Source organism: Musca vetustissima, unplaced genomic scaffold (assembly GCF_032173495.1).
Source record: "Musca vetustissima isolate MV318-11 ecotype Yass unplaced genomic scaffold, APGP_CSIRO_Mvet_v1 utg121467, whole genome shotgun sequence".
Classification (NCBI taxonomy): Eukaryota; Metazoa; Arthropoda; class Insecta; order Diptera; family Muscidae; genus Musca; species Musca vetustissima.
The window spans coordinates 50,369-64,777 of NW_026875239.1; the positions used below are offsets into that span (position 1 = coordinate 50,369).

General features: G+C 37.4%; 1 protein-coding gene across 1 annotated transcript; it reads left to right on the top strand.

Annotated features, from left to right (window-relative positions):
* Positions 1 to 3,225: 3,225 nt before the first annotated feature.
* On the top strand, positions 3,226 to 14,083 carry LOC133337714 (neprilysin-3). The gene is made up of 7 exons (XM_061545920.1): positions 3,226 to 3,274; positions 3,603 to 3,719; positions 9,115 to 9,437; positions 9,497 to 9,811; positions 9,878 to 10,372; positions 10,431 to 11,403; positions 13,899 to 14,083. The coding sequence occupies exons 1-7, from the start codon at positions 3,239 to 3,241 to the stop codon at positions 14,073 to 14,075; spliced, it is 2,436 nt and encodes an 811-aa protein (XP_061401904.1). The 5' UTR covers positions 3,226 to 3,238; the 3' UTR covers positions 14,076 to 14,083.
* Positions 14,084 to 14,409: the final 326 nt, after the last annotated feature.

The window sequence follows — 14,409 nt, forward strand, 5'->3', positions numbered from 1 at the left end:
GAGAGGGCATTTTGACTTATTCAACAGTTTTTTCATCGCTTCGCGTTTATCGCGCCTTATTTATAATTTACATACATACATATGTAGTATGTGTGTAGTGCTAACATTGGCCCTCGTTCTGACGTCAAACAGTGCTGGGGAATTTCATTTTGCAGAGTGTCGTTCTTGTCAACTTTAATGAATTAACATTTTGTGGATTGTTTGGTTTTTTTGTTTGCTCAAAGTGAAATGTAAATAATTATTACATTTGACACTTTGCAAATTTAACGCTCCCATTAACAAAGAAGAGTAGAAAAACAATTAGAGATTGGTCATTTCCAATTTTAAATGTTGAACTTCAATAAGCTGCCCAACAACTCTTGAGGGACTATTTTTTGGAGGTGAAGTATATACATTAGAGTTCGAAGCATTTGAGATAAATCGTTAAAGCAATAGAGAAGGAAGTAAAATCAATGGACTACAACAATGTTTGGACCATAGTTGAAAAACCTGAAAATGTTAAACCTTTGAAGTCAAAGTGGGTATTTCGCGTCAAGAAGGATGAATATTGAAATGTTTCAAGATATAAGGCGAGATTAGTGGCTAAAGGATATTTACTAAAACATGACATATATGATGAAGAAACCTTTGCACCAGTAGCTAAACTTACAATCATGAGAATAGCAGTCGGAGTTCAACGCGGATATTTTTCCGCCAAATGGATGTCAAAACTGCATTCCCACATGGGGAATTAAAGGAACAAATATTCATGGAAGCGCCTGAGGGAATTGTCCTTGGCAAGAATAAGATTTTCCGGATTAATAAATCCATATATGGTTTAAAACAATGTTCACGTTGCTGGAATTAAAAAAATATGGAATTCTTTTTGAAAATTGGATTTGTAAGATCGAAAAGTGATTACTGAATGTACGTCAAATATAAAAATTCTACGACAACATATGTTGGCTAATCACATGTTGCGTCGAAAATGAGTTTTAAAAGTTGAAAAATAACCTATTCAATGAATTCAGCATGTCAGACAGTGGAAATCTGAAATATATTTTTAGAATTAAAATAGATTACAATAAAAATGATGGAGTTATGAAATTATCACAGGAAAGCAATATATCCAGAATCTTAGAAAAGTTTCAAATGATTGACTGTAATCCGGTTGCAACACAAATGGAAAAATTGGCAGAGTTTCCCAATTCGCAACCAAAAAAAAAACCGTACATACATCTTTGTGAAGCCACACTAGACATATGACGCGTTTTCAAGAAAATCCAACAGAAACGCATTGGAAAATGTTAAAGTAAATTTTAAGATATATTCAGGGTACAAAGCGTTAAAATTGGTTATGGAACAAAATGAAGGTTGTGAATCATTAATCGGATAAGCAGATGTTAATTGGTCTTCTGATCTTTTTTATAGAAAATCAGTAAGTTGTTCCGCCTTTCAAATTTATGGAAGTACAATTGCATTGTCAAGCAAAAAGCAAGCTACAGCGGAATCTTCTTCCGATGAAGAATAGATAGTGTTAAGTGCAGCCACATCAGAGGCAATATGGATAAAATGAATTTTGGAAGATATGCATATTGCTGAAAAATAATATAGTAATTTCGGTGGCAATTTTTCAATCAATATTTTCATAAATTTTATAGGAATTGCTCCCCATTAGACTAAAAATTCAAATTTTTGGCAGGCAACTACTTGGAATTGTAATTTATTTTGTAGCATACTTTATGGAGAAGTCATTATTTTTTGATGCAAACGTAGGGTTGTATCGAGGTAAAGTCAGCTCGAATTAGCAATTAAATCGAGGTAATCTCTTAATCATGATAAAAGCTGTAATCTAAACGCGCCTCAAACATCATCATCAATGTTCTGTTGATTAACTATCGTTATTTAGGCGCGCTTAGACTATGCCTTTTAGACCGACTCGATTTGTAAAATACCGCATTTTGGGTGGTACCGTTATATGAGGGCTCAATATTGATCATTTGACTCAGTATTGATCATTTTCATGGTCGGCAACAAGATGTGCCACCCAATGATAACTCAATATATGAAATTTCAGTCAATTTGGTTGACAAACGTGCCAAACCTCACGAAAATAACTAATATTTGGGAACATTTGGGATACCGTTATATTGGGGCTATACCAAAATGTGGGCCGATATATCCCATTTGCAATACAAACATCTTAGGAGTAGTAGCAATATGTGTGCAAAATTTCAACAGCTAGACGGGCAGTTTTGGGACATGGGCAAAAATCAGCATAGAATTTTATTTCATTCGGAATGACAAGTTTAATAAACACTCCAAATTACGGTTGAGTGAATATGGCTTATATCCTCTGCGATCCCGACATGTTAATTTGCAGTCACTTAAGTTGGAATATGCAGGGATTCTTTTTATTAGCAAATATCCTAGAAGAAATATTATAAAATATTTCTATAAACCTTCAGAAGACATGGTTTAAAATCCGATTCAGAATATATACTCTGATTAACATTTTAAGCTGATTCAAAATACAAGTTATGGGATTTTCCACGATTATTTGCAAATGCAAATACTCTCTATAAATACCAAATTGGAAAAACAAATTTGTTTAAGAACACATTTTTGGCCCGCCTACTAACGAGCAGTTAGGACAACCCCGTTCATTAGCAATGTAAACAAAACAAAACGAAAACAAATTTGTTTATTATTCCGGTGGGTGGGTGGTTGTTGAAACGAAGTGGAGGAAAATACTAACATTATGTCCGATATATGTTTCTTTCCTTTCCGATTTTTGTTTTTCTGTTTGGTTTTCACTTTTCTTGTGGTGACTGACAGCGAGCGTAAAGATGTTTCGTGGAAGTGTTCTTACGTTGTTGCATATATTCTTGGGGGCAAATGCCCGTACGATATTTTAGAAGGCGATGGTGGTGGCTGGTCGTCGTTGTTACGTACGGCATGAGTTTTTCATGCTGCCGTAAAGTGTTTCAGAATTCAGTATACCCCCAGCGTTTGGTCATATTGAAAGCATCGCTTGTTCTGTTGGCTGTGTGTCGAAGTCATTTTGCATGGAATACTTTTCAATTTCGATTCGCTAATCAAATTTTGAAACCACAAGTTCCGTCAGGCGTCCGGCCGAGCAATAACGTTGTAACAACCATCGGTGGCGTCGGTATTGTTTTGCAGAGCTTCGAAGGCAAAGGAGAAGAGAAAAAGGCCGGTTGTTGTTGCTGTTGTTGTTTCTGTGAATGACACAGTCATGTTTGTTTACAATTTTTTTCAACGGCGCTTTGACGTACGTAGATGACAACATACCGACAAACAAACATACACAAGTGGCATGAATGGTGCATTCCACCATCTGTTTGTATGTTTGTCTGTCTGACTGGACCGACTGACGTATACTTGGTTAGACCATACCAACCAGTCAGTTTTCCCATTTCATGCTCAGCAACAATTCATAACTTTAGTGATGATGACTGTAATTGAATTTTTTCTGAATTGAAATTAATATTCGCCTTTTGTGCGTACACTCACTCGCAATGCGTGTGACGGCATCTGTGTCTTTCGGTCGGTTGCTGTTGTTGTGGGTGTGCGCTCTTTTTTTGTTGTTTCTTCTTTAGATGACGCGCTACAAGCAGACAGAATTCTCGGAGGAAGATAGCAGTTCCATGGGTGGTGTACAATTGAATGAGCCCAGCATTAGTACTGGAATGCAGATACGTTATCATACCGCTCGGGTAAGTTCACAAAACACTAACGCACACACATACATACGTATATACGCATTGTACACTTGAGTGGCAGTGCCAGCCATCCAACACAACGTTAATCCCAAAGTTCGTAATTAAAAAGAAATGCAAACAAGAATTTTGAAATGCAAATATTATTCACATGGATTAGGGAAGACGATAAAGATATATTTAAACGAATCAGGGATGTCCAACATTGGATAATTTCGCAAGTCGGGGGCTATGAATGAATTATAGGCAAACTGATCATGGTGTGAAACCTATATACGCATGCATTGAGATCTTTTGATCTTCGTCATACCGTGATACAGGGTAGTATGTCTTTGTGCATATGTTTGCAACATGCAAAAGCAAACGACATGGACCTATGGTTCATTCTGAGTCGATTTATACATGTCTGTCTGTCAGTCAGTCCGTTCGTTTTTATACCCTTAACCACACTGTGGTACAGGGTATTATGTTTTTGTGCATATGTTGGTAACAGGCAAAAGGAAACGAGATAGACACATGGTTCCTTTTGAGAATATGCCTAGAATCACTTTCAAAGTTCATTTATGAATGTCCGTCCGTCTGTCCGCCTGTCCATGTTTAATTGTAAACAAAGTACAGGTGCATTTATGACCCGAATTGGATGAAATTTGGCATAGCTCATCTATTTGACCCAAGGACGAACCCTATTGAAATTGGAAAAAATCGGTTCAGATTTAGATATAGCTCCCATATATATACGCCCGATTTAATGTAAATGGTGTACCAAAGTCCCTATATATCCTTCGATTTGCACGAAATTTGGCATTGCGTACTGGATTGAGTCTAGGATGATGTGCGTAAAATTTCTTGAAAATCGGTTCAGATTTAGATATAGCTCCCATATATAGTTTCGTCCGATTTTAGGTAAATGGTGCACCAAAGTCCCTGAAAATCGTTCGATTTGCACGAACATTGGTATAGCGTAATGAATTATGTTTAGAATGACGTGTGCTAATTTTCGTGAAAATTGGTTCAGATTTAGATATAGCTCCCATATATAGTTTCGTCCGATTTTAGGTAAATGGTGCACCAAAGTCCAAATATATATTTCGATTTGCACTAAATTTGGCATAGCGTACTGAATTAAGTCTAGAATGATGTGTGCTAAGTTTCCGTTCAGATTTAGACATAGCTCCTATATATATTTTCTTCTGATTTTATGCAAATTCTGCACTAACACAGTTTGTGCGTTTGTCACACAATTAATCTCTGGCAAGCGTATCGTATTGAAGTTAGTATAACCTAGAAGATAGATTTAAATTCTGCACCAAACTCCCCAGGTGGGTTCGATTGGCACACAAAATTTTGCACAACGTACTGAAGTTACTATAAAATAACGTGTGGCAAGTTTTGTTGAAATCGGTTCAAATTTAGATCAAATGGTGTCCTATTGATATTTGCTTCAAATTGATTTACATAATTTTGTCCCATTGTAAGAAGCAACTCTATATCTGACCAAATGAAAAATTTAGTATAGATTGCAGAATGACATGTTTATGGATCCAATTTCATTTTACTCGTCCTTCTAAAATGCAAAGTCTGTTAGGATTCATCTGTTGAATATACCGAAAGCGGTGAAGGGTATCATATAGTCGGCACCGTCCGACTTTACTACTTTCCGTACTGGTTTTTGTATTGAAAAAATGTCAAATAAACACAACCACTTGTTTCGTGTGTTTTCGTGATATTTTTTAGAATATATACCTACATAGTTAATTTTTTGTTATTCACCTCAAGCTGTCCTACCTTGAATTATTGTACCATGCTTACAACCTATCCTGAGACATGCAAATTCCGTTTCAGAGTTACGAAATCCGTTACACTAGAATTTTTTACCATTTCGATTGTTAATAACGACGAAATTGTTAATAACGACGCCGTTTAAAATAACATATCGGTTAAAACAACTTGTCCATAAGTCCCTAGAAACGTTCTGCCCTTGATTTGATATCGTTTATAACGACATATCGTTTATAGCGATCAATTTCACCAGCTCCTTGATCGTGGTTATAAACGATTTGTACTGTATAATAAATTCAATTTAAGTTACAAAAGTATTGAAGTGTTGTCCGGCTGCCCTGTAGATTTTTATTAGATTTGTTTTGTACATTAGTTTATTGTTTATTATTTTTTATTGTTTGCCACTGCCATTCATTGTTGTGTCAATACTCTGCTGTGTAATTAGTTTATTGTTGCAATAATTCAATCACCATAAATTATTAGGGAAACACACACACACATTTCTAACAAATCATTTTAATGAAACGTAGGTCATAAAGTGGGTTGGATTGTATTTTTAAATATTAGTTGTAGAGAACTGTTCGATAATACAATAATAAATTAAAAGTTCAATAGAACATAGTAATTTTAATGTCTATGTTACATTGTTAAGGGTTTTGTAGCATGTAAATTATTTTTTATAAATATTTTTATCTTCAGCATTACGTTATAAAATATTTGAAATGTGAGATAGGTCGGAGTGCATAATATGTGAATCATTCATAAGACACTGTTTGGTAATGAGATATCCTTACAAGTCAAAACCTACAAACACTTAAGTTGGCCATATAAAAGGGCTATGCCAAAACATACACCAATATTGAAATTTTTCTATCAAATTGAAATATTTCTATGGGGATATGTCGACGAATATTTCGTACTTTGGAGTTGCAATCGGAATGGAAAATTGTATATACATTTACCATCTTTTCATGGAATATTTAACCTATGAATCTTATCGAAGCATTTAACTTGCATTTCAAATTATCAAGCTTTTAAATTTTAACTATTATTTTGACGCCTAAAAGTATTCTACAGAAAAAACATTATCCACATATTTTACTGTGGAACACACGTTTGACTGACAGCTCTGTCTAAATTTGGCATTGTTGTCAGCAAGGCCCATTTTAGAAGTCTTCCACAGTTAAAGATGTTAGAGATGCCCCATTCTGTTAAATTTGCCGTTTACGTCTTCATACGCGTATTTCAAAATAGAAAACATTTTGAAAGCAAGGGTGATGTTGTCTGGTATTCCTTTTTGATCTGAGCCACAGTCAGACGATAAAGCTATCAATGTATAACAATATCTTGAGGCCACTACATAAACGCATAATACCTCACATTGGGTTTCTACTAACGTATTTTCCGAACAGTGTGTAGGGGATCAATTTATAACGATAACCGCATTACCGATTCCAATAGTAACATCACGTTGTCCGATTTTAGGTAAATGGTGCACGAAATCCCTGTGAATCTTTCGATTTGTACGAATTTTGGCATAGTGCACTAAATTAAGTCTAAACTGATGTGTGATAAGTTTCGTAAAAATCGGTTCATACATATTTTCGTCCGATTTAATGTACATGGTGTAACAAATTCCCTATATATCTTTCGATTTGCACGAAATTTGATATAGAGTACTGATTAAAGTCTAGAATGATGTGTGCTAAGTTTCGTGAAAATCGGTTTCCCACCGAGTTAGTGAAAGTTTGGTATATTGGGTTTTCATTGGTAGCAGTTGTTCTGCAAATGCCTTGTCAGTCAGGCACCAAAGAACCAAAGTCAGGCACCAAAGAACTTCTCATTGAGGTGGTATCGCTGGTTTCGTAAGTATTTCGATTTGTTACAAGAGACATTTGAGTATGAAAGGTTTTTTGTAAAGAATCAGTAAATAGCTTTTGGGAAGAATATCCCAACTAGATATAATTGGGCTAGATATGGGATTTTCACGAAACTTTGCACATATCATTCTAGACTTAAGGGAACCGCCCCCCCCCCCCCTTCTTGATTTTAATTTTTCATGATTTTCAATGGGCTGGTAAATCAATACCAATGCTGAAAATGACGGACTTTTAAAAAAATATTTTTGGAAAATCGCCGATTTTTGACCAAAAACCAAGTTAAAAAATAAGGAAGATCTTTACCGATTGGCTTTATCCTAGTTCATACAATAGCAGTACACTCACAGAGAAACGTGTAAAAATTTGGAATCGATTGGGTTATTAGTTTTTGAGTTATCGTGCCCGCCATTCGCAAAAGAGAAAAACGCGTTTAAAGTTTGAGAAGCCCTTTAGCCGTCACTTGATGCTGACACAATAAATCGGCTATATCTTCAAGAGTTCTTCTCACTTGAAATTTTGTAGAGACATTCTTGAGTTTGTGTCGATTCGAATTAAATCAAAAAAAAAAAAAAATGTTGACCCCGAGAATGGGGGTACGCTGTGCTAAATTTCGTACAAATCGAATGATATATAGGGACTTTGGTACATAATTTACCTTAAAACGGACAAAGATATATATGGGAGCTATATCTAAATCTGAACCGATTTTCACGAAACTGTGCACACACCATTCTAGACTTTATTCAGTACGCTGTGCCAAATTTCGTGCAAATCGAAGGATATATAGGGACTTTGGTACACAATTTGCCTTAAATCGGACGAAACTATATGTGGGAGCTATATCTAAATCTGAACTGATTTTCACGAAACTTTGCTCACATCATTCTAGACTTTATTAATTACGCTGTGCCAAATTTCGTGCAAATCGAAGGATATATAGGGACTTTGGTACACCATTTACCTTAAATCGGACGAAAATATATATGGGAGCTATATCTAAATCTGAACCAATTTTTCCCAATTTCAATGGGGTTCGTCCTTGGGCCCAACAAATGAGCTGTGCAAATTTCATCCAATTCGGATCATAAATGCGACCTGTACTTTGGTTACAATTTAACATGGACAGGCAGACGGACAGACGGACGGACATGAATAAATCGACTCAGAAAGTGATTCTATGCATATTCTCAAAAGGAACCATGGGTCTATCTCGATTATTTTTGCCTGTTACAAACATATGCACAAAGACATAATACCCTGTACCACAGTGTGGTGAAGGGTATAATTAAGGGAACTGATGAGGATCAGTGGCGAGATCCGAAACTATAGTCTTCCCTGCCTTACTCCTCGGAGGACAATGTCATACATTCCCCACTAATTAATAGTTATTTTTTTTTTATAAAAACAACAAACTGGGATTCATCCTGACTATTTTGCAAAACAAAATACAAATGGTATCCCAAATATCCCGCCAACACTACTGTAGCAAATCTTCATACCAAATAATGAGCCAATGTTTTTCAAACAGAAATCCCCATTGATTTTAGATACGAAAAAGGTTGCCCGAGTCGAATTCAAAAATTTTAATACGACCCACTTTTTGTGAGTAAGAATCCGCTTTGTGAAATATTAAATATTGGTTTCGATCTGAAGACGTTTGCATGGCCACGAATATTACCTATACCTATTTTAACAACAGAATTTAATTACAATCCATTTTATTTTTTCTTCAGGCAACATTAAATTGGCGTTCAAGGAACCGTGTAGAGAAATGGCTTATGGCAACGACATTAGTTCTATCCTTCATAATAATAACCTTGCTTATAGTGATCTTTCAGCGGGAGGCGGAGAATACCACAAGAATTTTACATGTGGAACCACATAAAGGTACGAAAACGTCAGCTTTTTTTCTCAAAAAACATTTTAATGCCTTACCTCTCATTACAGATCCTGAGATGCCATGTCTGAATGAGCATTGTATATTTGCCTCGAATGATATTTTAAACTCCATAGATCGCACCGTGAATCCTTGTGAAGACTTCTATGGTTATGCTTGGTAGGTAATGAGGAAGGGAGTTGATATATTTAGTTAATGTGTTTTGTCTTTTCTTACAGCAATCAATGGGTTAAAAATAATCCCATACCGGATGGCAAAAGTTCCTGGGGTACCTTTAGTAATATAGAACAACGTAATCAATTGATAATCAAAAATATTTTGGAGCGACCCATGAAATCGTTTACCTCCGAGGCTGAGAAAAAGGCCAAGATCTATTATGAATCCTGTTTGGATCGCAATGATGAGTTGGAGAAGTTGGGCGCCAAACCGATGGTTTCATTTCTGTGGAAAATTGGTGGTTGGAATGTTTCACATACTGGCTTCAACATGGGCCAATGGACACTGGCCAACACCTTGAAAATATTGCAAAATAGGTGAGGGAGGATTTGTGAACAGTTGAGTAAGAGAGAGAATTTTAATTTTCATTCCGCAATTTTCAGATACAACATCAATTGCCTTTTTGGCTGGGCCATTGGTGAAGATGATAAAAATTCCACACGCCACATTATACAAATTGATCAGGGTGGCCTGACGCTGCCTACACCAGAATACTATGAAAATCGCACAGAAATTCATCGCAAAGTACTCAAGGAGTACATAGAGTATATGACCAAAGTTTGTGTTCTATTGGGCGCCAATGAGACCGATGCCCGACGACAAATGAAAGAGGTTATGGATTTTGAAACAAAAATTGCAAACATTACCATACCATTGGAGGAGAGACGCAATGAGGAGGCCATGTATCATCCCATGAAGTTGTCGGAATTGGATAAGTTGGCACCATTTATAAACTGGACAGAACATTTAGATCATGCCATGCAATTGGTGGGTAGACGTGTCACTCAGCGAGAGGTGGTTGTGGTCTATGCTCCAGAATTTTTAAAGAAACTTGCAGTTATAATTGCTGAGATGGAGAAAACTGTGGAGGGGAAAAAGTAGGTTTTCACATTCCACCCTGAGAAATATTTCTAATCTGGGTTTCTTTCTTTTTAGCACCCTTAACAACTACCTCGTTTGGCAGGCTGTACGAGTCCTTACCCCCTGTCTATCAAGATCTTTCCGCGATGCTTATAAAGGTGTTCGCAAAGCATTAATGGGTTCCGATGGCGGTGAGGAAGTTTGGCGTTTCTGTGTTGCCGATACGGGCAATGTTGTCGGCTTTGCTGTGGGTGCGATCTTTGTAAGACAAGCCTTCCACGGAGATTCCAAACCGGAAGCAGAACAAATGATTAATGAAATCCGCGAAGCCTTTAAAGTTAGCATACAAAATCTTTCGTGGATGGATAATCGAACCCGAGCAAGAGCTATTGAAAAGGCGGATGCCATATCGGATATGATTGGTTTCCCCGACTATATACTCAATCAAGCGGAGCTGGATAAAAAATATGCCGATCTCAATGTTACCGCAAATGCCTATTTTGAGAATAATATACAATCGAATATTTTCAATCTAAAGAAAAATCTCGAGAAATTGGATCAACCGGTGAACAAAACCAATTGGGGTATGGTTCCGCATATGGTCAATGCCTACTACACACCATCGAAGAATCAAATTGTATTTCCTGCCGGTATCCTACAATCTCCGTTCTTCGATCGGCATCATCCGAAAAGTTTAAATTTTGGTGCCATGGGTGTGGTAATGGGCCACGAACTTACCCACGCCTTTGATGATCAGGGTCGTGAATTTGATAAATATGGCAACATCAATCGTTGGTGGGATAATAAAAGTATCGATCGATTCAATGAGAAAACCGAATGCATTGAAAAGCAGTATGGTTCATATGCCATATCCGGTCGCCATTTGAATGGTAAACAAACATTGGGTGAGAATATTGCCGATAATGGTGGCTTGAAGGCGGCATATCATGCGTTCCTCAAGACGTCGATGGATAAGGAGGCGGACGTTTTAAAACTGCCGGGATTGAATTTGACACATAAGCAGCTATTTTTTGTTTCATTTGCAAGGGTAAGAGAAGTATTAAAAAAAGCAATGTAATTTTTCGTTGTATGTTTCGATCGCGCGGAGATGGATCGCAAACACCATTCCATACCCTTCGATTTCTTAGCGCAGCATAAGCGGAATAAATGACTTGAGCACATCGTAAACTGTGGCAGCGGTTAAGTCGCTCTCGACCCCTGGTAAGAAGGTTGATAGAACCTCAGTTAAATTTAACGACGAAGTTGTGAATGATTCGAAGAGATGGGTCAGTTATTTTAATCGACAGTTTGTAGAGCATCCTGAGAGCGACAGGGCGAAGCGAAGCGTACTATGTCGTATAAGATCTCCAATTTTCTCAATTTGTCGATAGCCACCCACAACGTTCCCAAAGAGAAGCTATCCAGTTGCTAATCATCAACATGGGTTCCGTAAGCAACACAGCTCAAGAACAGCGTTGCACGCCATATCCGCACATATAAATCGAGGACATAACCAGAATCGGCCGTGCCATAGAACAGTATTGGTAGCGCTTGACCTATCAAAAGCCTTTGATACAGGGAATCATGTCAGACAGTTTGAGGGCATCGAAAACACTTCCCCCGGACAAGTTTGAAACGTTGGATAATCAATTATATGTGTGGACGCCAGTCGTACGTGGAATTCCGGAATAAGAAGTCCAAACCCCATAGTGTTAGACCAGGAGTTTCTCAGGGTGGAGTGATATCTCCGGAACTGTTTATCCTCTACCTTTCCGGTAGTCCACGCTCTTCAGATGACATCGTAACGAGTTTCATTGCCATTAAATGTGCAGGTCGAGGGGCACCAAATCAAAACCTGTTGAAATCGTCCGCGCAAATTATAGCTATCTACAAAAGTTGAAAAGTAGGAAAAAAGTCCTAAATTCGCTTGCCGGCAGCACTTAGGGCGCAGATAAGGAATCCCTGTTGGCCTCTTACAAAGTAATAAGTCGTTCTGCGGCTAGCTATACGGTAGCAGTGAGGTCTGCGAAAACTAGTGCTACGGAATGGAGAAGTATTCAGAACTGTCAGAACGCCGACCTGAGTATTGCAAAAGGGTGACTCCTCATAATAACTGTGGACCATCTTCATGAGGAGACGAAGATTCGTCATACCCATCATATGGTGGATAAGACTCTTCCAGCTAGGTGTTTCAGGAAGGATCTGCATGATCTAGAGATAAAGAGAGAGACATCTAACGTTATAAAAGTTGCCTATCGAGCAGGTCTAAATAGCACTCATACTGATGCAGTTGCCGCAGCACTGAATGAATACAGAGTGAATGTCCTTCTCTAAGCTCACCCCCACCCATAGCAAGTGAAGAACGTCAATTAACTAAGCATGTACTGCAAAAAAACATATTACAATAACTAAGGATCTTCATCTCCTCATAAAGATAGTCCATATGTTGCAACCTATTGGAAACCTATTGCAGTTATCAGTCCGGACCTATCGCTTAATAAGCATTGTGTAGCACTAGTATTCGCGGATCACACTGGCACCACCATCGCTTTATAAATAAGAGTATCGACCGGCTTTGCCGGCTCCACCGATGGATTCTTCTGGTAGTCTTCTTTGCTTTGCGTTGGCTCAGCTTTCACTTTGTATCCGACGTCAAAGAGCTCTTTTTCATTTTGGCGGGTTGGGTTCCTCTGTTTTTCCAGAGACTAAAGGTCAGTATTATTCGACTGCTGTACGTTTTTATTTCTCCAGTTCATCTTGGTCAGTTTTCCCCAACTGTATTGGAAGGTTGGTTTGAGATTGCTTTTCCTCGCTGGACCTTGAATTCAGAACCATTTTTGCTTGCTGGCGATACCCTCGACTACAGACGCCAAGGCACCCACATCTGCAGAAGATGTTTGCACACGATCGCAGGGTGATGACATGGCAGATCAATGACAACCACTGGTACATGGCCATTTAGGCTCAGCACCGTATCTTTTCTCATCTTACTCTCTTCACCTTATCCACCACCTGGGTATGCATCCTGTAGTGGACTACCAAACTCCCTCAGTTAGTAATGGATTAGTTTCAACTTGTCAAATGCCAAAAAAAAAAAAAAAATAAATAAATAAATATATAAAAGTACTTGGCGTACGACACCGCCGCAAAATCTGACGACATATAATTAAGCGTTCTTTCAGGATTGAGAAGTCTCCTGGTTAGCATTTTTTTCTATTGGAAATCGTTTCATATTCAAAGCTTGTATATATCTTCCTTAGCAGTTACATAGAGCCATAGGTTATATATAACTTCTGACTGGTATTGAAACTACTTTTATGTCAAGGTATGCTGTTTCGGAACACATATTCGATACCTCATTGTATTGGGCGGTATATCCTGCATCTTGCCGAAAAATTACGATTCGTTTTTTTCTTTCTGAAATGGATCGGTTTTAATTAATTTTTTATATTTAGATCGATTCCCAAATCTGTATTTTTGTTGTGCTCCAATCCCCATACGAACAAATAATTATCTTCTCTTTCTCTCTCCACTTCATTTTAGGTATGGTGTTCCTCAGATACTGAAGAAACAATTATGCTTCAGTTAGAAAAAGATACACATTCACCGTCACGACTGCGAGTCATCGGGACACTATCAAATATGCCGGAATTTGCCGAAGTGTTTCAGTGTAAGCCCGGCTCAAAAATGAATCCTGAAAAGAAATGTGCCGTATGGTAAAGTTAAGCTTCTTCTTCTACTTCGATGTCTATCCAACTGTCTGTCTGTTAAAAAAAATCTTCTTCGTCTTCTGCTAATTACCATTAAAAACAAAAACAAAACCAAACTAAAAACCAATAACCAAAGGTATGTATGTATGAATGTGCGTAAATGTCGGCGAATAGACGTTTCTCTTTTTATATAACCGTGTTGAATTCGTACTTGCGAAATCCTTAAACGATTCTAGTGAACAAAAATAAGAAAACAATATTGAATGTGTGTGTGATTTAATAATATTAAGCAAATTCCAAATAAAAAACTTATAATTTTTTTTATAAAAAACCAAAAAGAAATT